This window comes from Podarcis erhardii, assembly GCF_964252035.2.
Source record: "Podarcis erhardii genome assembly, chromosome: 13".
In the NCBI taxonomy this organism is placed as follows: domain Eukaryota; kingdom Metazoa; phylum Chordata; class Lepidosauria; order Squamata; family Lacertidae; genus Podarcis; species Podarcis erhardii.
The window spans coordinates 19660188-19683960 of record NC_138502.1 but is presented as its reverse complement, the minus strand read 5'-3'; the positions used below and the strand labels follow the sequence as shown (position 1 = coordinate 19683960).

Genomic DNA, 23773 nt, shown 5'->3' with positions numbered 1-23773 from the left:
TTGGAGGGGGAGGGGGGAGGGACGTGGTCGAGGCTGCCACGTCCAGGCGGCACTTCTGCGGAGGGTGCGGCTGCTTCTCTGGCCTAGCGGAATGAGAGCACCGCGTTGACGATGAGCGCAGCCTGGCGGAAGATGCTCCCGTCCTCCTCGGTGTCTTCGTTCGGCACCTGCGGGAGAGGCGAAGGCGGGGAGCGTTAGACGGAGAGGACGGAGCTGCGCGAAGGGGCGAAGGAGGGACCCACGTCCGGAGCCCCCGCCCGACGGGGAGGGAGACAGACTCACCCCGGAGTGGACGGGGTCCGCGAGCAGGATCGGGGCGGGCAGGGCGCTCGGGTTGCTGGGGTCGCCCTCGCCTTCCTCCAGGGCGCGGAAGTATGAGTCCAGGTTGATCCTGCAGAATATCTTGGAGATGTACTCCCCGAGGGAGACGATTCTACGGGAGGAGGAGGAGGAGAAGAAGGTCAGCTTGTGGGAAAAGAGAGTAAAGAGGAGATGTGTCGGGCCATGGCCTCGCCATCGGGAGGGGGTCCCTGCCCGACGGGGCGGGCTTACCTGGGCACAGCCCGGGCGCCGATGTCTGCGGAACTGGACGGGATCTCGGCCCAAACGGGCTGCACGTGGCTCTGGTTGACTCCGCTCAGCGCCATCCTTGCACTTCAACCTCTTCGGTGCCGTCGGAGATCGAGGAGCCCTTTTTATGCAGTTCATCGCTGCATTCCCGCAACACTTTCCCATAAATAGGTTTATGGGAATAAACAGAGGAGAAGAAGACTCCAAACAATCACTTGGAACAGCAAAAGAAAGAATAACACTTGCCCAATCTGTAGCCTAGTGTAACTGGTCTGGTTAAAAATGTGGGAGACCCAGACAGGATTCATAGGAATATATTTATAGGGTACTGAACTGGGAGCCAGTTCCAAACTGGACCATTTCCCCTGGAATCCTAATTGAATCACTCACACATAAGCATATCAACAACATAAATATTCTTCCTTATTTCAGGATTGGTAGGAAATGGTCCAGTTTGGAACTGGGCCCCAGTTCAGGAGCCTTGAAATGTGTTTCTAAACATCCAGCTTGGTTCTCCCATAAATTTAACTTCACCAATTAGACTGGGCTGAACTACAGATTGGGTAGGTATTACGTTCTTTCTTTTGACCTTGCAAGTTGTTCTGAGTCTGTTCCTGTGTTTATTCCCATAAACTTACTATGTCTGGCACGAACACTTCAGTCGTGCATATTTTTCAGTAGGCTGAACTAGATTCTCAGCCCCACCCACAATATGTTACATTTGGGGAGTTTGGCAATGTGGGTATGAATCGGATGCTCTTCCTTGTTCAATATTTGGTGCTGGTTCCAGCAAGTGGTGGGACAAGCTTCTTTGGGTAGATCTCTAGGAAAAGAAACAGTAGCCCAGCACCAACAGGAAGCTTCTACGGATAAATTGCTCAATTTTCCATGTGACAGCTCTTAGGATATTTGAAGATGCCTATAATTTATAAGAGGGACGTGTGTGGCGCTCTGGGTTAAACCACAGAGCCTAGGACTTGCCTATCAGAAGGTCAGCGGTTCGAATCCCCGTGACGGGGTGAGCTCCCGTTGCTCCGTCCCTGCTCCTGCCAACCTAGCAGTTCAAAAGCATGTCAAAGTGCAAGTAGATAAATAGGTACCGCTCTGGCAGGAAGGTAGAGCTGGAAGCTGTACTCCGGCTCCCTCGGCCAATAAAGCGAGATGAGCGCCGCAACCCCAGAGTCGATCATGACTGGACCTAATGGTCAGGGGTCCCTTTAGCTTTACCTTTATCATTTATAAGCTAAACTTCCCCAAATCCCTCAACCGTTCCTCATCAGGCTTGGTTTACGCGGTACACTTGTTACATTGAATTGCACTTGCTATTTTACTGCCCTTCACTCATTTCAGAGGGGACCTTTTGGAGACCCGTTCTTCCTTTACCCCCCTCCCCCCCCACAATGTACTATCATACTCATCTTTGGCCACCTCACTGCTCTTTCCTGACGCTGGACTGTTGATGAACAAGTTAAAAAGGAAGAAACCTCCTCTTTTCCCTCCCTGATCCTTGTGATTCCCAGTTCCCCTCACCCCTCACCACTGGCCATGCTGCCTGAGGCTGATGGGAGTTTGAGTCCAAGGAAGTCAGGGGGGTTCCACAGGTTCTCCATCCCTGCCCTACAGCACCCCAGACACTCAGGCTGCTTCGCTGTTTGAATAGTTTTACATTCCTCCGAAGGCTTAGCCCGCTTCCCTGAGGTTTCCATTCATTTGGCACTGCAGACAAGATGCACCCATGTATTTCTGTGGTGATTTAATTTCTAGAGCCCAGATGAGGGAGGGTGAATCCTGAAGAACAGCCATGCTAGTAACTCTGCACAAAGAGCATTTCAGATTGACTTCCATGAAATGCAAAAAGCGAGATGTGAAGTGGGGACAGTAATATATTTGTGTCTTGAGATGAACAGATGCCAACGATAACAGTGGCATTTGTGGGGAACAGGAAATAGGAACAGCCCCTAATAAAGAGGGACAGTAAGAGTGCTTGCATTTTGCTTTCATGATACCAGAGACAGGTTGCCAGCCTAGCTCTGTAGGCGGCAGACACTATGCTGGCAAAGTGTGGCAATGCCCTTCTCTTTTTCTTCTCCCAGCAGGTGCCCTGATAGTAAACGGGAGCTGAGAGGCCTCTGCTTGCTGTTCACCCTCTGGGGTTACAGAAGGGGTTAAAGAGCCCTTTGCTGGTGAGGATGAGCCGGTGGGATGAGGCTAATTCTGCTAGCCTTTCAATTCTTTCTTAGCTTCGCCCTGTTGAAAATGAGGGACTGTGAGTATGAAGGGCCACAAGAGGGGGGAAAGGGGAAACCTCTTAAGTTACTGCCATCTTCATAGTGCTGCAAAGCCCACACAGAAAGCCCACAATTCCCATTCATGATTCTAGTATAGTGTCTTCCAAACGTGGGTCTCCAGCTGTTTTTGGACTACAGTTCCCATCACTCCTGACCACTGGTCCTGGTTGCTGGGGATTATGGGAGTTGTGGTTCATCCGCAGAAGGAGACACAAATTTGGGAAACACTGTTCTCATGCACCTGCTGTCCACTCTACATGATAGGCAATGCTTGGAACTGTATCATACTTTTTTTTATTCTTGTGTGCCCTCCTTGCTTCTCTCCTCTTTCAGCCAACATCCAGCTAGCCAGTGATTGCTTCGCTCTTCCCTCATTTATGCAATTTATGCAAACCCCTCCACACCCAAATATATGCAAATATGTTTTGATTCCTACAAACCATACTCTGCCCAGGCTTCATTGTCTCTTCATGCAGAAATTATAGGCATCTTCAAATATCCTAAGAGCTGTCCCATGGGAAAATGAGCAATTTCTCTTTGGAAGCTTCCTCTTGGCTACTTTTTTTTTTTCCTAGAGATCCACCCAAAGAATCTTGTCCCACCGCTTGCTGGACCCAGCAACAAATATTGGACAATGAAGAGCATCTGACTCCTACCCACATTGCCAAACTCCCCAAATGTAACATATTGTGGGTGGGGCTGAGAATCTAGTTCAGCCTACTGAAAAATATGCACGACTGAAGTGTTCATGCAAGACATAATAAGTTTATGGGAATAAACATAGGAACAGACTCAAAACAACTTGCAATGTCAAAAGAAAGAACGTAACACTTACCCAATCTTTACGTTGTTGATATGCTTATGTGTGAGTGATTCAATTAGGATTCCAGGGGAAATGGTCCAGTTTGGAACTGGCTCCCAGTTCAGTACCTTATAAATATTTTCCTAATAATCCTGTCTGGGTCTCCCACATATTTAACCTTACCAATTACACTAGGCTACAGATTGGGCAAGTGTTATTCTTTCTTTTGATGTTCCAAGTTATTGTTTGGAGTCTTCTCTGTTTATTCCCATAAACCTATTTATGGGAAAGTCGTGCATGAATGCAGCGATGCACGGCATAAAAAGGGCTCCTCGGTCTCCGACGGCACCGAAGAGGTTGAATTGCAAGGATGGCGCTGAGCGGAGTCAACCAGAGCCACGTGCAGCCCGTTTGGGCCGAGATCCCGTCCCTTCCTGAGAACATCAGCGCGGGGGAAAGGTAAGCCCGCCCCGTCGGCCAGGGACCCTTTCCCGATGCCGAGGCCATGGTCCGACCCTTCTCCTCTTTACTCTGGTCTCCTGCCGGCTGTTCGCAGCGACCTTCGCCTGCAGCTTCGCCCGCGCCCTGTGTACAGGGAACCCGCTCGCGGACACCTTCAACTCCGGGGTGAGTCTGTCTCCCTCCCCGTCGGGCGGGGGCTCCGGACATGGGTCCCTCCTTCGCCCCTTCGCGCCGCTCTGTCCTCTCCGTCTAACGCTCCCCGCCTTCACCCCTCTCGCAGCTGCCGAGCCCAGACATCCAGGTGGTAATGGACGTCAACCTCCGGGCTCCTAGATAAGAGCGCCAGCGTCTCCATCGACAGCCGCCCCGTCATGCTGACCTCCAAGTACCGCTAGGCCAGAGAAGCAGCCGCACCCTCCGCAGAAGTGCCGCCTGGACGTGGCAGCCTCGACCACGTCCCTCCCCCCGCCAATAAACCTGCTTTTAGCTCCCACTGCTCTCCCCGAGTCTATTTAGGCTGAACGGGATGGGGGGGTGCGGTGAAATAATGGAGTTGTGAGGGACACTCAGAGTCATCTAGTCCAACCCCCTGCAATGTCTGGGTCTCCCACATATTTAACCTTACCAATTACACTAGGTTTTAGATTGGGTAATGTTATTCTTTCTTTTTATGTTGCAAGTTATTGTTTGGAGTCTTCTACTCCTCTGTTTATTCCCATAAATCTATTTATGGGAAAGCCGTGCATGAACGCAGCGCTGACGGCAGGAGGAAGCCGAGGGGGACAAGCCCTCCGGGGGTGGGATGGCATAAAAAGGGCTCCTCGGTCTCCGAAGAGGTTGAAGTGCAAGGATGGCGCTGAGCGGAGTCAGCCAGAGCCACGTGCAGCCCGTTTGGGCCGAGATCCCGTCCCTTTCTGAGAACATCCGCTGTGCGCGGCGACCCTCCACGGCCAAGTGAACCCGCTCTCGGACCCCGTCAACTCCAGGGTGAGTCTCTCTCCCTCCCCGTCACTGTGGGAATGTTCTGGGGTGCAGGAGAGGATATATTGACTAATTATATCCTTATCCAACTTGTGCTAACAAGTTCCCAAAATATCAGCAGAGTTTATAGACATTCCCCTTTAAGTTCGCAACGGTAACGCTTGCAGAGGTTCGCTAGAACCTCTGTTGTGACGTGGGGTTTGTGATTTCAGCTCTCTTGACATAATATGCTGGAGACAGTTCTCTAGTAACACTTCTTTATTAAAGCAAACAAGACTGAGACTTGAGGAGGGGAGAGCTACATTTATAGGGACAGGGAACAAGCTAGAAAGGATACATTTTGGAGGGAACAATATCAGGCAATCACAGTCCTGCCTTTTGGAGGAAACCAATAAGACAGAGGATCCAAATACAGCAGCTTAAATGAACCAATAGTAGCTGTACCCTCTGGAACCAAAAGGCAGTTACTTTACCCTAATGCAATACAGACAATAATAATACAGATATAAAATCCTTTGACTCAATACACAACAACCTCTATAATAATTACTCTGGTAATTTCCCCTTTGTTCCCTCTTAAAATACAAGACACGACACAGTCTTTATAAAAGTATAAAAGAGTTTACTCACGTTCTGTTCACAATATGATCCCAGAAGGCACACAGCTTTAAAAAGGTAAAATACATTTAGAATCTATCTTATAGCAAGATAGTCCTTATCTTCTCTCTTGGCTGGGAGCCAAGAGAGCATCCTTAGATGTTTCCTCATCAAAAGAAGATGGCAGAGAGAGATGGCAGAGAGAGAGATGGCTGCCTGCCCTGTGCTTTTATCATTTACCTGCACAGGTGAGGCCACACCCACCTCTGGTCACATGCGGAGGAAGTCCGTCCCCAGGAAGTTTACCTGCTTGCTAGACAGACATCCCTCCCTATGTTCTAACATGTACACTCTAGGAATGTTGTCATTGACTGCTCCTGTGTTTACATCCCACACAGACTTCAAACAACAACTTGGAACATGAAAAGAAAAAGGAACCCTTAGCCAATCTGTAATTCAGACCAGTCTAATAGGTGAGATTAAATAATGGGAGAACCAGGCTGGATTATTGTGGGGTGTGAAACACAAGAGCAGTCAAGTACATGTTTAGACATGGGGAGGGATGTTTGTCAAGCTAGCAGGTAAACTTCCTGTTTCCCTCTGGGCTGGGACAGACTTCCTCTACATGTGACTAGAAGTGGGTGTGGCCTCACCTGTGCAGGTAATGATAAAAGCACAGAGCAGGGCAGCCATCTCTCTCTTCCATCTCTCTTCCACCTCTCTTCCACCACATGCATCGAAGAAGCAACATCTACTGAGTGAAAGATGCACTCTTGGCTCCCAGCCAAGAGAGGACAAAAGGGACTGTCTTCTTAAGAGATAGATTCCAAATAAATATTATTTCACTAAGCTTAAGTCTGCCTTCTGGGATCTGATTGTGAACAGAATGTGAGTAAACTCTTTTTATACTTTTGTAAAAGACTGTGTCATCTCTTCTATTTTATGAGGAAATAAGGGGAAATTACCAGAATAGTTATTATAGAGGCTTTAGCGAGCCTGAGCAAACGCAGCCGTTGCAAAATTAAAATAAAGGGGAATGTTTTACTCTGCTGAAATTGTAGAACTTGTTAACACAAGTTGCATAAGGATATAATCAGACAATATATCCTCCCCTGCATCCCTGAACATCCCCACAATTATCATAAATATATTTCTAAGACACCAGATCCTCCAATTGTCTAGGGACAACACCAGATTTACAGAAGCCATCCTGGTTTCCTATTTGATTCTGGAATGTCCCTTTCAGGACGTTCAGGCCCCATCCCTGTTCTGAAACTTCTGTCCATGCACTTCATTCGTAGGCCCTCAGTTCCAGTATCACAACCTGTCATTTATAGCACAATCTGCTTATTGCCTCCATCCCAAGATGCTTGTTGGTCAGGCAGGAGCTGTAAAAGTAGCAGCAACCATGAATACTGGAGTAGCACTGGCAATTTGAGCAAATTAAATAACAGCAAGGTAAACTAACAGCAGGATTGTTAACAGAAGTTTCCAGAACTGAGGAAACAACAAAATAAACCTATAATCATGTTGAAAAAAGGGACACAAGAGGAGGTGGAGGGATAGTTGCATAAGAAAAAATATGTAATTTGTCCATGCAAAACTCTGAAGGCATGAGGCAAACATTGCATGCCAGCCTGATGGTTAATTTATTAAACAGTAGGTATTGGAGCTTAAGGATACCTGGATGTGGACTCTTTTATCCTGATCCAGGACGGAGGTCCACTGGAATTCCTCAAAAGTGTCAATAATGTACTCTGCACATAGTCAGAGAATGCTACTCCAAACTGCAGGTCCCCTGCTATAGAGCTATTCTACCTTGGAAGGGACACTCCCGGAAGGGTTGAAGCAGAGGATGGATGGCCACCTGTCAGGGATGATTTGGTTCAGATTCCTGCATTGCAGGGGGTTGGACTAGATGACTCTGAGTTTCCCTCCCAACTCTACAATACTGTGATTTGCCCGCGTAAGGAGACTCCGGGAGAGCAGTGAGACCTAAAAGCAGGTTGGAGGGGGGATGAAATGTTTAATTGCATTGTTTTTATTTTGGATATGACATGGCAAGATTTGATATGTTATTAATTGAGATGTTATTAATGAAAAATTAATTTAAAATATGATTATTTTTTTAAAAGAAGCCAATGAGAATCCTTGTCTCCTCTCCTGATGAGCCTCCAGCCTGGGTCCTGGGCATTGCCGGCTCAAAGGAAGCCCTTCTCAAGAAGCAAAATGGTGTTTCCTGCCATCTTGGGCCCCTCCAGGCCTGCAGGCTCCCCTGCTATAGAGATATTCCCTCATGGAAGGGACACTCCCGGGAGGTGGTGGACTCTCCTTCCTTGGAAGGTTTTAAGTAGAGGGTGGATGGCCGTCTGCCATGGACCATATGATTCCAGGGGTTGGACTCGATGACTCTGAGTGTCCTTCCCAACTCCATTATTTCCCCGCACCCCCACCCCGTTCAGCCTAAATAGACTCCAGGAGAGCAGTGAGAGCTAAAAGCAGGTTTATTGGGGTGGTGGGTGGTGGGGAGGGACGTGGTCGAGGCTGCCACGTCCAGGCGGCACTTCTGCGCAGGGCGCGGCTGCTTCTCTGGTCTAGCGGTACTAGGAGGTCAGCATGACAGGGCAGTTGTCGATGGAGACGCTGACGCTGTTATCTAGGAGCCCGGACAACGTCTGTTACCACCTGGATGTATTGGCTCGGCAGCTGCGGGAGAGGCAAAAGCAGGGAGTGTTAGACGGAGAGGACGGAGCTGCGCGAAGGGACGAAGGAGGGACCCACGTTTGGAGCCCTGGCCCGATGGGGAAGGAGAGAGACTCACCCAAAGGTTGACTGGGTCCGCCAGAAGGTTCTGGGCGGGCAGGGCGCTCAGGTTGCTGGGGTCGCCGGCACCGTCGTCCATTCTGTGGGAATGTTCTGGGGTGCAGGAGAGGATATATTGACTAATTATATCCTTAACCAACTTGTGCTAACAAGTTCCCAAAATATCAGCAGAGTTTATAAAAATTCCCCTTTTAGTTCGCAATGGTAACATCTGCACAGGTTCGCTAGAACCTCTATAATAATTACTCTGGTAATTTCCCCTTTTGTTCCCTCTTAAAATACAAGACACAACACAGTCTTTATAAAAGTATAAAAGAGTTTACTCACGTTCTGTTCACAATATGATCCCAGAAGGCAGACAGCTTAAAAAGGTAAAATACATTTAGAATCTATCTTGTAGCAAGATAGTCCTTATCTCCTCTCTTGGCTGGGAGCCAAGAGAGCATCCTTAGATGTTTCCTCATGGAAGGAAGATGGCAGAGAGAGAGGCAAGAGAAAGAATGGCTGCCTGCCCTGTGCTTTTATCATTACCTGCACAGGTGAGGCCACACCCACCTCTGGTCACATGTGGAGGAAGTCCGTCCCCAGGAAGTTTACCTGCTTGCTAGTCAGACATCCCTCCCCATGTTCTAACATGTACACTCTAGGAATGTTGTCATTGACTGCTCCTGTGTTTACATCCCACATACCTCTTCTCAGGCAATACAACATTATACAAAACAAACTTTATTCAACCACCCAGAGTCCCAGCTTGACACGTAGATTCTGGAAACTCTCTCTTGGTAGGGGTTTCGTCAGGATGTCAGCAGTCATCTCTTGGGTGCTGCAGTAGGATAGCTCCAGAAGTCCATCCTGGATCATCTGGCGTATGTAGTGGTATTTAACCCCAATGTGTTTCTTTCTGGCCAGGAACTTCTTACTCTGCATCAGCTTCAGGCAACTTTGATTGTCCTCCAGCAAGCTGACAGGCCCTTTTCTCACCAACCCAAAGTCCTTTATGAGTTGATCAAGATCTCTCTGCAGGCTTCTGTTGCTGCAACATATTCTGATTCTGTGGAAGATAATGCTACACAGCTCTGTTTATAACTGCCCCATGAAACAGGTCCATCACCAAACATGAAAACATGACCACTTGTTGATTTATAGTCAGCATTATCCCCAGCCCAATCTGCATCAGTATACCCAACCAACTTAGGGTCTCTGACGGCTGGTAACCTTAATTTACAATTCATGGTACCCTTCAAATATCGCACCACCCTATTTACACCTGCCCAATCATGCTCAGTGGGAGAATTCACCTTTCTGCTAAGAATCCCCACAGCATTAGCTAAGTCAGGTCTACATGTGGTAACTAAATACAAAAGTTTACCAATCACGACCTGTAGTCATTGTTGTCTGGCAACTGCTTCGAATCCTGCTGATTCTTAAGGAAGTCAGTAGCCCTCGGTGTAGCAACTGGATGTGCGTCTTGCATCTGCATGTGCTCAATTAGCTCATGGATCTTCTGTCTTTGGCTGAGAAGAAATGAACCGTCCTCTTCTCTTTCCACCTGGATCCCGAGATAGTACTGGACATCTCCTAGCTCCTTGACCTCCACCTCTTTGCTAAGGTGTTTTACTATCTGTGTATAGTCTTTCTCACTTGCTGTGGCAATAATCAGGTCATCAACAAAAGCTAAGATATATGAGAATTGTCCATTATTTGACTTACTGTACAAGCACTTGTCAGCGTCGCCTTGCTTGTACCCAAGTTGCGTCAGCATTTTATGCAACTTCTGGTTCCAGGCTCTAGCAGCCTGTTTAAGTCCATAAAGTCCTTTCTGGAGTTTGCACACTAAATGTGCCTCATGTGGTTTCACAAAACCCTTGGGCTGTTTCATGTAAATTTCCTCTGAAATCTGCCCATGTAGAAAAGCGGTAGCAATGTTTATGTGTTTCACTCTCATTTTCTTGGAGGCTGCAATGCTTAAAAGCATTCTTACGCTGCTGTACCTCACGGTTGGTGCAAAAACCTCATCATAGTCTTCACCAAAATGCTGTGAAAATCCCTGTGCTACAAGTCTAGCTTTGTAGCGCTGCACTTCTCCTTCTGACCCCTTCTTAACCATGAAAACCCATTTACTGCCAATGGCCTTCTTACCGGGAGGCAGCTCAGTGAGTGTCCAGGTCTTGTTCTGATGCAGTGCATCCATCTCCTCCTGCGTGGCTTTCCTCCAGAGACTGGCTTCAGCAGCTGGTATCTCCTGTATCTCTTCCCAAGTGGAAGGTTCCTGTGGAAACGCCGACCCTGCAAAGTAGGACAACCGTAATGGTGGGACACCTTTGTTGGTTCTGGACGAGCACCTGACCTCTGGTTCTGCGACCGCATCAGCTTCCTCATCCTCCTCCAATGCAGGCATGTCCCCATCTGTGTCCTCATCTTCGTCTCTGGTGCTGCCAGGGTTCTGGTCCTGTGCGTCTTCTGGTGCGTCGCCTGTAGGGGGCGCTGTAACACTCGAAGGCAGATTATTACTTTGTGGGGTCTCAAAAGGGAAATATACAAACTCTTGAGTGCTTTCTGACTCATCGGAAGAGTCCACAACAGTGTTCTTAGTGTCTACTTTTCCATATTCATCAAAATAAACCGCATGGTATGCATTTGTCTTACCAGTTTGTAAGTCCATAATTCTGTATCCTTTGCCTCCAGAGGCATATCCCACAAGGATACCTGCTTTTGCCCTGGAGTCAAGCTTGTGTCTGTGTTCCTTGGGCACGTGGAAGTAACACGGACTTCCAAACACACGTATGTGCGACAGATTGGGAGCTTTCCCATGCCAAAGTTCATATGGTGTGCGCTCTGCACCTTTAGTTGGAAGTCTATTCTGCAAATAGACCGACGTGTACACTCCTTCAGCCCACAGCTTCTGTGGCAAACATGCATCCTTTAGCATGCACCTTGTCATGTCCATAATGGACCTAAACTTTCTCTCAGCTATGGCATTCTGCTGTGGTGTGTAAGGAATTGTGGTTACGTGTGCAATTCCTTCCTTGGCCAGGAGAGCCTGCATTTCATTTGAGCAGTACTCACCTCCATTGTCGCTCAGTAGCACAGCTGGAGCTCTTTGGAATTTATTCTTGACCATGGCAATGTATTCCTGGAGCTTGTCCACTGTCTCACTCTTCTCTTTGAGGAAATATACAACACAAAATCTTGAAAAGTCATCCAGAAATATTAAAATATATCTATTCTTTCCCAGTGAGGGAACATTCATGGGTCCACATATGTCAGTGTGCACTATGTCAAGCACTTTGTTGCTTCTTTGTTCTGCACAACGTGGAAATGAAGGTTTTACAGCCTTCTCAGTAATACAGCTTATGCACTTTGCTGGAGCTTTGCTGCTCTGCTTTACCTGCAAACCTCTTACAAGATCTCTTTTCTGTAGATCCAGAATGACGTTGGTGTCTCTATGTCCAAGCCTTCTGTGCCACAGGTCCAGATCTGCTTCATCCTTCTGGCTGGAATGTGCCACTTTTGCAGACTGATTCTCTGAAAAATCAAGCTCATATACACCATTGATTAGCTTTGCTTGAGCAAACACTTTGCCATTTCTAGTCACTTTACATTCTCCATTTCCAAATGTGATCTGGAAACCTTTCTTGTCCAAAGTGGACACGCTGATTAAATTGCAGCTCAGCTCTGGTACGTACAAAACTCTAGAGATTGTGTTCTCAATGCATTCATTGTTTATATTGCATTTCAGCCTCATGGAACCTGCACCTTTTGCTTTAACAATGTTGCCATCTGCAATCTCAATTTCAGATCCTTCTTCATCATTCATCTCATTAAAATAGTCCTTTTTATATGAAAAATGCGAACTGGCACCTGAATCTAAAATCCATTTATTATGTCTATTCTCACGATTCTGGACAGTTAAATTCCTTTCTTGCAGTAGCCATGTGCATTCACATTTCCCCTTCTTTTCCACTTTTGGCTGAAAGGGGTGGGGTTTCTTTGCTTTAGGAGCTCTGCAATTCTTTGCAATGTGTCCTTCTTTGTTACAATTGAAACAAATCACTTTCTTAAGCATCTCTTTTGACTTTGTACATTGCCTAGATGCATAACTGCTGTCCTTCCTTCTAGCATTTCTCACTGGAGATTCAGCTCTATCTCTGCATTCTTCTTTTAAATAACCAATCAAGTCTTTAAAAGTCAGACCTTGTCTATGATCCATCAAACTTACAAATGCGCTAAAGCGTGGTCCAAGTGATGATAACTAAAATGCTATCTTTGTATCTTCATCAAAAGCTTTGGGAGTCAGACCAATTCTTTGAATAATGTCAGTAAACTTGTTGATGTGCTCTGTGAATTCCTCTTTTGAATTCATCCTCACTCTGGTTAATTTACACACCAAGTTTCTGAAGCAGTTTATGCTAGATTCTCCATATACACACTCAATATCTCTTAAGATTTGAGATGCATCATCTGTACTATTTATTAATGATAGCTGCTCGTCACGAAGTCCACTCAAAATTATGTGTCTAGCTTCACTGTTCATGAGTTTCCAAGCACTTATCTTGGCTAAATCCTCCTCAGATGATCCTGTAGGCTGAGGCTTTAAAGCTTCCAAAATGTGCTTATAATCTAAACATGCTATCAAGCGCTGCTTCCAGTGTATGAAATTGTGTTCATTCAGCACAGGCATTCCTAGCTTTGCATCACCTGCTTGCTGGACAGACATCCCTCCCCATATTCTAACATGTACACTCTAGGAATGTTGTCATTGACTGCTCCTGTGTTTACATCCCACACATTTGGAGGCCGTAGATGAAAAGGTACTTCTTCAGGTACTCCTTGAAGGGGCCGGTGCTATGGGAGGAGGGAGAGAAGAAGGTCAGCTTGCGGGAAAGGAGAGTAAAGAGGAGAAGGGTAGGACCATGGCCTCGGGACGGGATCTCGGCCCAAATGGGCTGCACATGGCTCGGGTTGACTCCGCTCAGCGCCATCCTGCCAGCTCAACCTCTTGGTGCCGTCGGAGCAGGGGCAGCCCTTTTATCACCGCCCACCCTGTCTCCCGGGTGGCGTCTCCCTCGGCCTCTGCCAGCGCGTCCCTGCCTCCCACGTTCTCGACAAGAATCCGGGACGGGGCGCACGAGCCCTGGGAAGTGAGCATCCTCCTCGCAATTGCCGCTGCCTGCAATTGCCGCTGTCGAGCATCTTTGCTGGACGCTCCCTGGGCAATGATGACTCGCTAGTCCTGACACGCCCCCCCCCCTGCGAGGTCGGCCAGTCAGTCTTCTTCCCCCATTGCTGTGCATGGCAGAGGGGCACGAGGGGAGAAGGACAGATGGCGCCTCCCAGAAAGCCGTGAGTGGAGGTTCTCTCTCTGGTCCTCGCCTGTGGGGGTGGGGGTGGAAGCTGCGACCCAAATCGAACCAAATGGGTCGCTCCTTTGCCTGCCAGGTCTGTCGCCGGCAGGACTGCAGATGCGGGAGAGAGGAAGGATCAGTCCCTCCAGCTGAATGGGGGCATTTGGCCCTCTGGCGTCCTCTCCCCAAGGGACTCCCAGGAAACCTGGCTGGCAAGAAAGAAGGGGGGCGGGTCCTTGTGGGGATCAGGATTGGCGAAGCAGCAGGAAAGCAGAGACAGTTCTCCCCATTCCAAGCCACCCAAAAGAGGAACATATTGAGGGTGGGGCTGAGAATCTAGTTCAGTTTACTTACAAATGCGCAGGACTGAAGAGCTCATGCAAGGCGTAAGAGGTTTATGGAAATAAACAAAGGAGCAGATTTCAAGCAACAACTTGGAACGTGAAAAGAAAGAACAAAATTTACCCAATCTATAGTCCAGCCCAGTCTAATTGGTGAGGTTAAATATATGTGGGAAGCAGACTGGATTATTAGAAATATATTTTAGGTTACTAAACTGCAGCCCAGTTCCAAACTGGACCATTTCCTAGCAACCCTGAAATGAGAAAGAAGAATTTTGTTTAATTGCTTATTCGTTTAATTGCTTATTCGTTAATTAGGATTCCAGGGGAAATGGTCCAGTTTGGAACTGAGCCCCAGTTCAGTAGCCTAGAAATGATAGGTCAATTACGCTGGGCTGAACTATAGATTGGGTCATTATTATTCTTTCTCATTACGTTCCAAGTTGTTGCTTGAAGTCTCTTCCTCTGTTTATTGTCATAAACCTATTTATGGGAAAGCCTTGCACAAACACTTGGGTATTAAACAGAGGCCCCTCTTTGTTCAGTATTTGTTGCTGGACACAGCAAGTGGTGGAACAAGATTCTTCCAGTGGATCTCAAGGAACACAAACACCACCAACACCAACAAAGAGGGCGCCTCTAATCATTCCAGTTTTAGACTTGAAAGAAGTACAGTAACAAGTTTAAGGAGTGGGTGCAGATTCAGAGTCACTATGTGTTGAGAGACAAAGTTGGAGGCAGCAGGGAGCCCTCAAGACTGTCCTGGAAGGAACTCCAGGGGATCAGCAACCAGGGATGATAAGTTGACACCTTCGCCACAGACTGCAACCAAGGGTTCATTTCCTGTGTTCACCAAAGTGGGTGGTCATTATACCCATACATTCCTATCCACACCAAACCAAGTGGTTATTAGAGGTAACAGAGGCCATCATGCAGGGACCTGCCCATGTATTGCTATTCAAACACAGACATACACTTTTGGTGCACGCTTAGGAGTGGCAAAGTGGGTGTAAGCCACATCTATGAGAAGGCAGAAATGTGAGTGGCAGCAGAATTCCCCGGTTCAGCTAACCTTTGGGGTTTAGCTAACCCCAAAGCCAGTGGCGTAGCGTGGGGGGTGCAGGGGGGCTGGCCGCACCGGGCGCAACATCTGGGGGTTAGGGTTAGGGGGCACAAATCCACGGATTAGGGGGCGCAAATCCACGGGTTAGGGGGCGCAAATCCACGGGTTAGGGGGCGCAAATCCACGGGTTAGGGGGCGCAAATCCACGGGTTAGGGGGCGCAAATCCACGGGTTAGGGGGCGCAAATCCACGGGTTAGGGGGCGCAAATTACTTGCCTTGCCCCGGGTGCTGACAACCCACGCTATGCCACTGCCCAAAGCTAAAAGAAGAGGAGCGTGTGTGACCTTGCAGGCCATTTCTCCCCTTGTCCACGAAAGGCTGAGGATGGAAGCCAGGCAAGAAGACACCTGCAGAAGAGTCTCTTGGTAGGGCAGCTGTGGTGGTAATGGGGGGCTGGTGCTCTATGCAGGCTTGCCATACTGGGGGAGGGAAGGAGGAGGAGAAGGCGTGAGCACTTTGGGGCATCACAATTTTGTATGACACCCCCCCCCAAGAAAACAGGATGTCCCAGACTGTTGAGGGGTATGTGCCAGCCACATACTGATCTTCTAGGTGAGTTTTGCAGACTGCCAATTGGGAACTGCTGATCTACAGTATTCCAAATGTTTTTGCACCACAGGTTTGTAGAATGTTATTCTGGTAGCCACAGTTTTGTTTTTATAAATGCATTTTCAAGTGACCCCCACCCAGCATGGAATGGGCCTTTTTCACAGCTGCAGAACACAGGGTTGGCCTTTTCATCCAGCTCTCCACTACCATCTTAAGGTCTCGATCCAGGTTGGTCACTGCCAGTTCAGACGCATGAATATATATGTGTGGAGTTATGATATGTATTTTTTTGCATCACAGAATGGTAGAGTTGGAAGGGATCCCGAGGCTCACCGAGCCCAACCCCCAGCAATGAAGGAATCTCAGCTGAAGTATCCCAGACAGATGGCCATCCAACCTCTGCTTTAAAATCTCCAAGGAAGGCGAGTCCACCACCTTCAGAGGGAGTCTGTCCCACCGTCAAACACCTCTTGCTCTCAGAAAGTTATTCCAAGTGTTCACAGCGCCCCCACCACTCCAAGACAGCATTGTGGACGGCCTCAGCAACCTGAGCGCCCTGCTGGAGGAGGAGATGACCTTCTGAGGGAGTCTCTCTCCCTCCCCGTAGGGGAGCTCTGGAGGGGGCGTCCCTCCATTCCTCCTTTGCACCCGCTCAATCCTCCCAGCCCCAGCTCTGCTTCTCCTGCAGGTGCTGGGTAATATCATCATGGTGATGGCCACCTCAGAACCCAATTCCTAGGGACCGAGGTCCATTTGGGTTCCCCAATAAAGTATTGGAGGAGGCTGGGCCTCCATGAGACCAGCATCAGAGACCTCGCCCCCCAAAACATACCCAGCAATGACAAACAGTCTGCACTCTGTGTCCATTGAGGGTTCTCAGTTCTTGGGCAATTGGGAGAGTTCTTCCCCTTTGGGGTTTTTTCTTAATTTCCCTGTTGGTGTGCAAACCCCAGGGGTGTGGGGCCTCCCCCAAGCCTTGTGGCCCCTCCCACGTCTGTGTAGGCAGCGCTAATTGGGCTCAGTAAGCAACTACCCTCTTGGCTGAAGAGGTAGAAAAAACAATCTGGGCAGCTTGGCAGGTCCTAAGCCCAGACCAGGAGGCTCTTGGTTGAAGGCCCCTTCCCTCAGGCCATGAACCCGCTGCCATGAAAGGACGCATCATTGCAAGGAAATATGCAGCTCCTCCTAACTGACTGATATTCCAAGGACAAAATGAGAGTAGCAGCACTTCACCTCTGGCGACTGAGCAACCTCTGATATCGTTCCTTGTTCTCTTCAGCCAGTTTTGGTCAAACCACAGTGTGTTTCTTTTCTGATGCAGGTTCTTCTGACACAGAGGGGACATGGGACTCCCTGGCAGACGTGGGAAGCGAGACCCTTCTGCAGGGACAGGTGGGCAGGGTACTAGACTGCTCTGATATACCAGAGACATCCAAATCCTTACAGGGGATTCAGAATTATGCAGCACAAAGGTTTTACTTTTGTCATGAACTTGCTAGGCAGTCTCAGGCAAGCCACTCTCCATTTCATCAAAGCTGCCGCTTTGCCGGTGAGTCTTGGGGAGGACCGCTCCCCCTGCAAGCCCATTCTCCACCTTGGGCCTGGGGGCGGGCCCCAGACTCCACCTCAGCATATAAGGCCCCAAGGAGGCCTTGGAACATCGCTGCTGCCGCTTTGCCGTGCGTTTGTGGGGAGGGCTCTTTCCCCTGCAGGCCCATTTTCCATCTTGGGCCTGGGGACGGGCCCCAGACTCCACCCCAGCATAAAAGACTCCAAGGAGGCCCGGAACACTGCTGCTGCCGCTTTGCCGGTGAGTCTTGGGGAGGACCGCTCCCCCTGCAGGCCCATTCTCCACCTTGGGCCTGGGGGCGGGCCCCAGACTCCACCTCAGCATATAAGGCCCCAAGGAGGCCTTGGAACATCGCTGCTGCCGCTTTGCCGTGCGTTTGTGGGGAGGGCTCTTTCCCCTGCAGGCCCATTTTCCATCTTGGGCCTGGGGACGGGCCCCAGACTCCACCCCAGCATAAAAGACTCCAAGGAGGCCCGGAACACTGCTGCTGCCGCTTTGCCGGTGAGTCTTGGGGAGGACCGCTCCCCCTGCAGGCCCATTCTCCACCTTGGGCCTGGGGGCGGGCCCCAGACTCCACCTCAGCATATAAGGCCCCAAGGAGGCCTTGGAACATCGCTGCTGCCGCTTTGCCGTGCGTTTGTGGGGAGGGCTCTTTCCCCTGCAGGCCCATTTTCCATCTTGGGCCTGGGGACGGGCCCCAGACTCCACCCCAGCATAAAAGACTCCAAGGAGGCCCGGAACACTGCTGCTGCCGCTTTGCCGGTGAGTCTTGGGGAGGACCGCTCCCCCTGCAGGCCCATTCTCCACCTTGGGCCTGGGGGCGGGCCCCAGACTCCACCTCAGCATATAAGGCCCCAAGGAGGCCTTGGAACATCGCTGCTGCCGCTTTGCCGTGCGTTTGTGGGGAGGGCTCTTTCCCCTGCAGGCCCATTTTCCATCTTGGGCCTGGGGACGGGCCCCAGACTCCACCCCAGCATAAAAGACTCCAAGGAGGCCCGGAACACTGCTGCTGCCGCTTTGCCGGTGAGTCTTGGGGAGGACCGCTCCCCCTGCAGGCCCATTCTCCACCTTGGGCCTGGGGGCGGGCCCCAGACTCCACCTCAGCATATAAGGCCCCAAGGAGGCCTTGGAACATCGCTGCTGCCGCTTTGCCGTGCGTTTGTGGGGAGGGCTCTTTCCCCTGCAGGCCCATTTTCCATCTTGGGCCTGGGGACGGGCCCCAGACTCCACCCCAGCATAAAAGACTCCAAGGAGGCCCGGAACACTGCTGCTGCCGCTTTGCCGGTGAGTCTTGGGGAGGACCGCTCCCCCTGCAGGCCCATTCTCCACCTTGGGCCTGGGGGCGGGCCCCAGACTCCACCTCAGCATATAAGGCCCCAAGGAGGCCTTGGAACATCGCTGCTGCCGCTTTGCCGTGCGTTTGTGGGGAGGGCTCTTTCCCCTGCAGGCCCATTTTCCATCTTGGGCCTGGGGACGGGCCCCAGACTCCACCCCAGCATAAAAGACTCCAAGGAGGCCCGGAACACTGCTGCTGCCGCTTTGCCGGTGAGTCTTGGGGAGGACCGCTCCCCCTGCAGGCCCATTCTCCACCTTGGGCCTGGGGGCGGGCCCCAGACTCCACCTCAGCATATAAGGCCCCAAGGAGGCCTTGGAACATCGCTGCTGCCGCTTTGCCGTGCGTTTGTGGGGAGGGCTCTTTCCCCTGCAGGCCCATTTTCCATCTTGGGCCTGGGGACGGGCCCCAGACTCCACCCCAGCATAAAAGACTCCAAGGAGGCCCGGAACACTGCTGCTGCCGCTTTGCCGGTGAGTCTTGGGGAGGACCGCTCCCCCTGCAAGCCCATTCTCCACCTTGGGCCTGGGGGCGGGCCCCAGACTCCATCTCAGCATTGGAGCCCTTGGAATCATTGCTGCTGCCGCTTTGCCGTGCATCTGTGGGGAGGGCTCTTCCCCCTGCAGGCCCACTTTCCATCAGGCCAGGGGGCGGGGCCCACGCTTACCACTGCCGCAGCTTTGGGGGACACTAGTGCTGCTGCAGTGGTTGTTTGAAGTGTTTTTATATATTTTAAACGGTTTTTATTTTTTGCTTAGTTGTACCACCATAAGCGGTGGTTTTTATCTATGTATTTTTATTTTGTTTTGGTTTATTTTGGGTCAGGGTTTTTTTGTTTTGGTTTATTTTGGGTCAGGGTTGGGTGGTTGTGGAGTGGGGTGGGGATTGGTTTTGTTTTCATGTAATTGTTTTTTATTTGTTTGTTTTTATATTCTGTAAATGGAGGCGAATATTAGGCTTGGGATTCCTACTGTGCAGGGGCGAGGGAGGTATGGCGGTGGGGGCAGATGTCATAGGCGAAGGGGATCGAGATACGGATATGCTCGTACCCCTTCCAATCTGCGCCCCATCCCGAGAGACGAGGGTAGGGTGAGCAAGGATTACTCACCTCCGTCACTGGTGTTGTGCAATGCCAGGTCTATAGGCAACAAAACCGCCACCCTGCGAGATTTCTTCACCTCGCAGGGGGTTGACCTGGCATGTGTGACTGAGACCTGGGTGCGTGAAGGGGATACTGTTCCCTTACGAGAGATGGCGCCCCCGGGTTTCTCCGTCCTTCACCAGTCGCGGACTGTGGGCCGGGGGGGAGGGGTGGCGTTATTAATCCGGGAAGATTGTTCTTTCAGGGCTCTACCATCGCCATCGATCCCCGGCATTGAATGTGTTGGCCTAGTGTGGGGCTCCGAGGTGAGCTTGGCTGTCTGGCTGGTGTACCGGCCACCTAGCACACCAGCAGCCACCCTGTCAGGCCTGCTGGAGGCGGTGGCTGGCTGGGCCTTGGAGTTCCCTAACCTATTGGTATTGGGGGACTTCAACATCCATGCTGATGCCACTCCCTCCTCACAGGCTCTGGACCTGGTGTCTTCCATGGCGACACTAGGGCTCTCCCAGTTTGTTTCGGGCCCCACACATCAAGCAGGCCACACGCTGGATTTGATCTTTGGCATCGGTATAGATGTGATCATGTTTCCTTCAATGAAGGTGCCATGGTCTGATCACTATGCTCTGAAAGCCAGGATTGACGTTCCACCCCCACCCTGCTTGGGTGGCGAGCCAATTTGGGCTCGCCCGCAGAGGCTGATGGACCCTGATAGATTCCGTCAAGCCTTGCGGGACCTTTCTCCCCCTGGCGACTCATTGACTGAGCTTGTTGAGGCCTGGAATACCCAGCTCCTGGCAGCCATCGATGAGATCGCACCTAAGCGCCCTCTGCGACCCCGCAGAAACCGGGCTCCCTGGTTTACCGAGGAGCTCCGGAAAATGAAGCGGGACCTCAGACGGCTAGAGCGAGTATGGCGGGGTGCCCGTGACGGAGCTTCAAGAACATCTTATAGGGTTTTTATGAAAACCTATGAGATGGCAGTGAAGGCCGCTAAGAAGTCCTATTTCTCGGCCTCCATTGCATCCGCTAGCTCTCGCCCGGCGCAATTATTTAGTATAATTCGGTCTTTAACGTCCCTTGAAGGACAGCCAAATTTAAATAACAATTCGACACACAGCTGTGAGGCATTCGCGAGCTTTTTTGCGGAGAAGGTCTTGTTGCTCCGCCATGACCTCCCTGCCAATTTGGATACAATAAAGGAACTGGAGGCCCCTCGACTGTCCTCGGGTTCAGTATTAGACCACTTTGACTGGATATCCCCAGCTGATGTGGACAGACTCCTCCGAGCTGGAAAGCCCACCACCTGTCCTCTCGACCCGTGCCCGTCCTGGCTGATTAGAGCGTGTCCAGACGAGGTGCGGGGCCCCCTGGGGGATATCATCAATCTGTCTCTTGGCGCTGGGACATTCCCAGGGGAACTGAAGGAGGCAGTGGTGCGCCCGCTCTTAAAGAAAACATCATTAGATCCTTTAGATCTATCCAATTACCGCCCGGTTTCGAATCTTCCATTCCTGGGTAAGGTGATTGAGAGAGCGGTTGCTGAACAGCTTGGTAGGTTTCTGGATGAAACATCAGCTCTGGATCCATTCCAGTCCGGCTTCCGCGCTGGTCATGGGACCGAGACGGCTCTGGTCGCCCTAACAGATGATCTCCGCAGGCAGCTGGATCGAGGCGGGTCGGGGCTGCTGATTCTTCTAGACCTGTCAGCAGCCTTCGACATGGTCGATCACGAACTCCTAGACCACCGCCTTGCCGACGTGGGGATCCAGGGCACAGTCCTTCAATGGCTGCGCTCGTTTCTCTCTGGTCGGGGACAGAGGGTGGCGCTTGGGGGGGAATTGTCATCCCGCCACTCCTTGGTGTGTGGTGTGCCCCAGGGTGCAATACTCTCCCCGATGCTTTTTAACATCTTTATGCGCCCCCTCGCCCAGCTTGTCCGGAGTTTTGGGCTGGGCTGCCATCAGTATGCTGATGACACCCAACTCTATCTGTTGATGGACGGCCACCCGGACTCGGCCCCAGACACACTGATCAGATGCTTGGAGGCTGTGGCTGGATGGTTTCGTGGGAGCCGGTTGAAGTTAAATCCTTCGAAGACAGAGGTCCTCTGGCTGGGACGGGACGACTTGGGACTGAGGGGGCAACTCCCATCTCTTGCGGGGGTGCAATTAGTGCCAGCACCGTCCGTTAAGAGTTTGGGTGTAATCTTCGATACCTCCCTCTCTATGGAGGCGCAGATTGCAGCTATAACAAAGGCGGCATTTTTTCATCTCCGCCAAGCTAAGCAGTTGGCTCCTTACCTCTCTCGCCCTGACCTAGCCACTGTGATCCACGCGACGGTCACCTCCAGACTGGATTATTGTAACTCGCTCTACGTGGGGCTGCCCTTGAGACTGACCCAGAAACTCCAACGGGTGCAGAATGCCGCAGCGAGACTCCTTACGGGGTCTTCGCTTAGAGATCACATTCATCCGGTGCTATACAAGCTGCACTGGCTCCCGGTGGAGTACAGGATCAGGTTTAAGGTGCTGGTTTTAACCTTCAAAGCCCTATACGGCCTAGGGCCCTCGTACCTACGGGACCGCCTCTCCTGGTATGCCCCACAGAGGAACTTACGGTCCTCAAATAAAAACACCTTGAAGGTCCCAAGCCACAGAGAGGTTAGGCTGGCCTCAACCAGAGCCAGGGCTTTTTCGGCTGCGGCTCCAACCTGGTGGAACGCTCTGTCACAAGAGACAAGGGCCCTGCAGGACTTGACATCTTTCCGCAGGGCCTGCAAGACAGAGCTGTTCCACCTGGCCTTTTGTTAGGGCGCAGCCTGACTCCCTCCTTTGGCAATCTTTTCAAGACTTTAGCTTATGGTTGCCATTAATTTTGTTTTTAACTCATTTTTATAATGTTTTATAATGTTGTATTGTTTTAGTGTTGTTAGCCGCCCTGAGCCCGGCTTCGGCTGGGGAGGGCGGGATATAAATAAAATTTATTATTATTATTATTATTCATCTCCTTTCCCCCATGTTCAACATGAGCAAAATAATGTTTGCATTCCTGCATTGTGGGGGTTGGACTGGATGCTCTTATTCAGTTAGTTAGCCTCTTTTGTCCACCATTTTCTCTCCATTGCAGTGGTTCTATGAGGTAGCAAGATGGCTGCCATTGCTACCTCCTATTTCCATAATAATTAATTTTTGTACCTCTTCCAACTGACTGGCTTGTTCCAGCTACTCTGGGTGACTTACTAAAGAATTACTGGGCGGAGGCCATGACTGTTCAAGTGTTATAATAGTGTTTTGAATGTACAGTCGTACCTTGGTTTTCAAACAGCTTAGTCCTCAAACGTTTTGGCTCCCGAATGTTGCAAATCTGGAAGTGACTGTTCCGGTTTGCAAACTATTTTTGGAAGCTGAACGTCAGACGGGGCTTCCTGAAGCCAATCGGAAGCTGTGCTTTGGCTTCCAAAGGTTTTGGAAGTCGAACGGATTCTGGAATGGATTCCATTTGACTTCCAAGATACAACTGTGCAGAGCCGGTGTGGTGAAGTTGGTGTTATGTGGTTTTAAGACATTTGGAAATAATAGAGAAAATTCAGGAACAAAAATATAAGACTATCTCCAGACCAGCCAGAAAATGGGAAGCCCCATTCAATGAATCAATATGAAATGTTTAATTGTATTGTTTTTTTATTATTATTTTGGATATGACGTGGGAAGATTTCATATGTTATTAATCAAAAATTAATAAAAATTTATTTATTTATTTATTTTAAAAGAGGCCAATGGGAATCCTTGTCTCCTCTCCTGATGAGCCTCCAGCCTGGGTCCTGGGCATTGCCGGCTCAAAGGAAGCCCTTCTCAAGAAGCAAAATGGTGTTGCCTGCCATCTTGGG

At 50.2% G+C, this 23773-nt stretch overlaps 2 protein-coding genes and 1 long non-coding RNA gene across 3 annotated transcripts in view; 1 reads left to right on the top strand and 2 right to left on the bottom strand.

Moving 5' to 3' along the window:
- The window catches only part of LOC309327718 (sulfotransferase 1A1-like), a 137409-nt gene that overhangs the window by 53418 nt on the left and 60218 nt on the right, over positions 1-23773 (top strand). The window lies entirely within an intron of this gene.
- LOC309327723 (uncharacterized protein) lies at positions 68-685 on the bottom strand. The gene is made up of 3 exons (XM_081837154.1): positions 553-685; positions 283-433; positions 68-167 (listed from the first exon to the last, which is right to left on the bottom strand). The coding sequence occupies exons 1-3, from the start codon at positions 645-647 to the stop codon at positions 84-86; spliced, it is 330 nt and encodes a 109-aa protein (XP_081693280.1). The 5' UTR covers positions 648-685; the 3' UTR covers positions 68-83.
- LOC309327726 lies at positions 5168-9216 on the bottom strand. Its single transcript, XR_014150631.1, has 3 exons — positions 8851-9216; positions 5639-5728; positions 5168-5284 (listed from the first exon to the last, which is right to left on the bottom strand). It is a non-coding gene; the product is annotated as an uncharacterized lncRNA (long non-coding RNA).